The sequence below is a fragment of the Eurypyga helias genome, unplaced genomic scaffold, assembly GCF_000690775.1.
Source record: "Eurypyga helias isolate BGI_N326 unplaced genomic scaffold, ASM69077v1 scaffold17425, whole genome shotgun sequence".
NCBI lineage: Eukaryota > Metazoa > Chordata > Aves > Eurypygiformes > Eurypygidae > Eurypyga > Eurypyga helias.
Genome location: NW_010249708.1, coordinates 90,633 through 93,083, shown reverse-complemented (window position 1 = coordinate 93,083; position 2,451 = coordinate 90,633). Strand labels below are relative to the sequence as shown.

Here is a 2,451-nt window from a genome sequence, read left to right as displayed (position 1 = left end):
TTCGACACCATCACGCCTACAACTATTTCCTACAAAGTTAATCAGTATAAAATCTAGATCAGATCCATAGCAACTATAAAAAAATATATAACAACTATTTCAGGACAAAGGTTTTCCCTCAGTGCCAAACGTGCCTCTGACACACACGTACCGCTCCCGCCGGTACCCATGGGAGACCCCTGCATGCGTCTGAGACACGGATTACGCTCCTCGCCCCAGGCAAGACTTGTGACACCCTGTGACAGGCAGGACTTGCTCAGAACAGACTACGGACCACGTGTACGCTGCGATCCCCGACGGCCTCAGTCACGGAGGAGTCGCGCTCCTTTTCACTGCCACTACTTCTGCATCAACCGATAAGTGGCCAAAGATAAAACGGACGACTCTCTCAAGACACAGACCTAGCTAAGCGCTTCCAACGATGCCCCAAGAACCGCAAGGTCACTTAGTCTGTATTTTTAACAACACAGGGCCTTTGTTATTATAAATTTCAGAACAAACCCAAGAATTCCACATCATATTTATACTTTCAAAAGTACAATATTAATACAGGTCGGTCAGTTAGAAATAACAGCAGGTTGTTAGGTCTACAAGTTTTAACGTAAAACCGGTTTACAAATGCTGAAAAGCAGTAGTGGTCCGATAGTCACCATCACACGTGAACTTTTCTCTGCCAGAAAATTAAAAAAAAAAAATAAACCAACCCAATTCAAATTGACCAGTATCAATGAAATATTAATAAAACACCCCCAAACATGCCACAATCACTATTCACAAATAAAGTTAAAATGAAATATACAAAAATTCACTTAATACTGTTAAATAACAATAAACTACAAGATTTCCTGAACAGAAATGGTAGGACCCCTGAATGTTTTACAGTGAATGTCAGGAAAAATTAAGTTACCTATGACTATTTTCATGATATACCAGCCAAAGATTTACATGACCATTTCAAAATATACCAATAAAGATTTACAGTCTCTTTAAGATGCACTAAACAAATAGGTTCATAAAGGTGAACACAAATGCTTAAAAATACTGTAACCATCACCAAGGGTGTACTTATGATACTCACTGAGATGCATAAGCATAGAAGTAACATGTTTACTAGCTCTGGTAAACAGATAACATCTAAGATCTGAAAAACTCTCAAAGTTCCCTCCCCTTGTAAAAGCTCTGTAGTCTAGTGAGTTCTTATCAAGTACAAACTTGCAACTTTCCAGTTGATTTCAACTGAATAATGAGCAGATGGGAAAGCAACAAGGTAGGAAAAGTGTGACATTATTCCCACGTTCTTGCCATTAGTTGTCCTGTTCCTCTGTAATGAAACGATTCTAAACTTCAAAAGTAAGCCAGGGTCCAAGGTGTATGAATCGTCTTTTTACTGCTTGTGTTTCCAAGTTAAAAACAAGGTAAAAAAGTCGTTGCTTCTGCAGGCCCCATATGCACCACAATGTGCAAATACGCTATGCTGGAGTGAGCCTGACAAAGTTTATCATCCAGTCTACATGCTGTAACTTATCAATAACTACCAGAGGATCTGAGAGCAAATAACAGTTACTGTTCACTTGTTTGAATCAACTGTCTCACCATGTGCTTCTCAAAAACATAATATGCATTATAAATTTTCAACTACTTCAACACATACTTCCAATGTTAAATAAGGAATTAAGTGCCAAGAACTTAGAGCAGTAAAGATGGTTCACCTATAGCCAAGCAAAGCTATGTTTACATTCCAGGAAACACTGCAGTTTGAGAAATACAAAATAACCCCGCAGCAGTAGAACATTTTCTGAAGAGAAACAGATGCATTCACATATTATAAAGCCATTGCAACTTCTTCAGGCATGGAACTGTTGTGTTAACTATACAGACAGTAGTTATTTAGCAGCAATGATTCCGCAATAAATAATGCACTGTGTTTCTCAGTCCTGCACAAAAATTGCAGCTACAGTTACATCAACAGCTGTAACCTACTGGCTCTAGTGGCAGAGGAGACCTTAAAACCAACTGTACAAAAAATTGTCACACTGTGACAACAAATATAAAAACATAATCTGCAGGTTGGAAATAAAAAGACTCCACTGTGAAGAGGACAGTGTAGACAAACTGCGATTCCAAGTCCACCAACAGAGAGCAGTGCCTTCAGATCCGAGTCCTTGACTGACAGGATAGGCTTGGGCTTGACCCCAGGTCACCCGCTTTAAAAAAGCATGCTCTGCCTTCTGTTCTTCCCATGTCCTGCAACACAACATGGACCTCGGTAAGAAACTGCAGCATTCCTACAACAGAGTACTCGGGTACCATCGACACCTCCTGTCCTTCTGCTTCCAGAGAACACCCCTTGTGCTGAAACCACTGCCAGGATCCTTCTTTTAACTGCACTTCCTGCACTCTACTTTTTTTTTTTTTTTTTTTTTTTTTTTTTTCCACCAACCCCAAAACGGT

The 2,451-nt window shown here is 39.8% G+C and overlaps 1 protein-coding gene across 4 annotated transcripts in view; it reads right to left on the bottom strand.

Annotated features, from left to right (window-relative positions):
- Positions 1-1,387: 1,387 nt before the first annotated feature.
- Positions 1,388-2,451, bottom strand: part of CDK17 (cyclin-dependent kinase 17) — a 52,455-nt gene continuing 51,391 nt past the window's right edge. For all 4 annotated transcript variants that reach the window (XM_010151466.1, XM_010151467.1, XM_010151468.1 and 1 more), the window contains one exon: positions 1,388-2,244. In XM_010151466.1, coding sequence (XP_010149768.1) covers positions 2,207-2,244 — 38 coding nt within the window. In that variant the 3' untranslated portion in view covers positions 1,388-2,206. The remainder of the gene's footprint in view (positions 2,245-2,451) is intronic.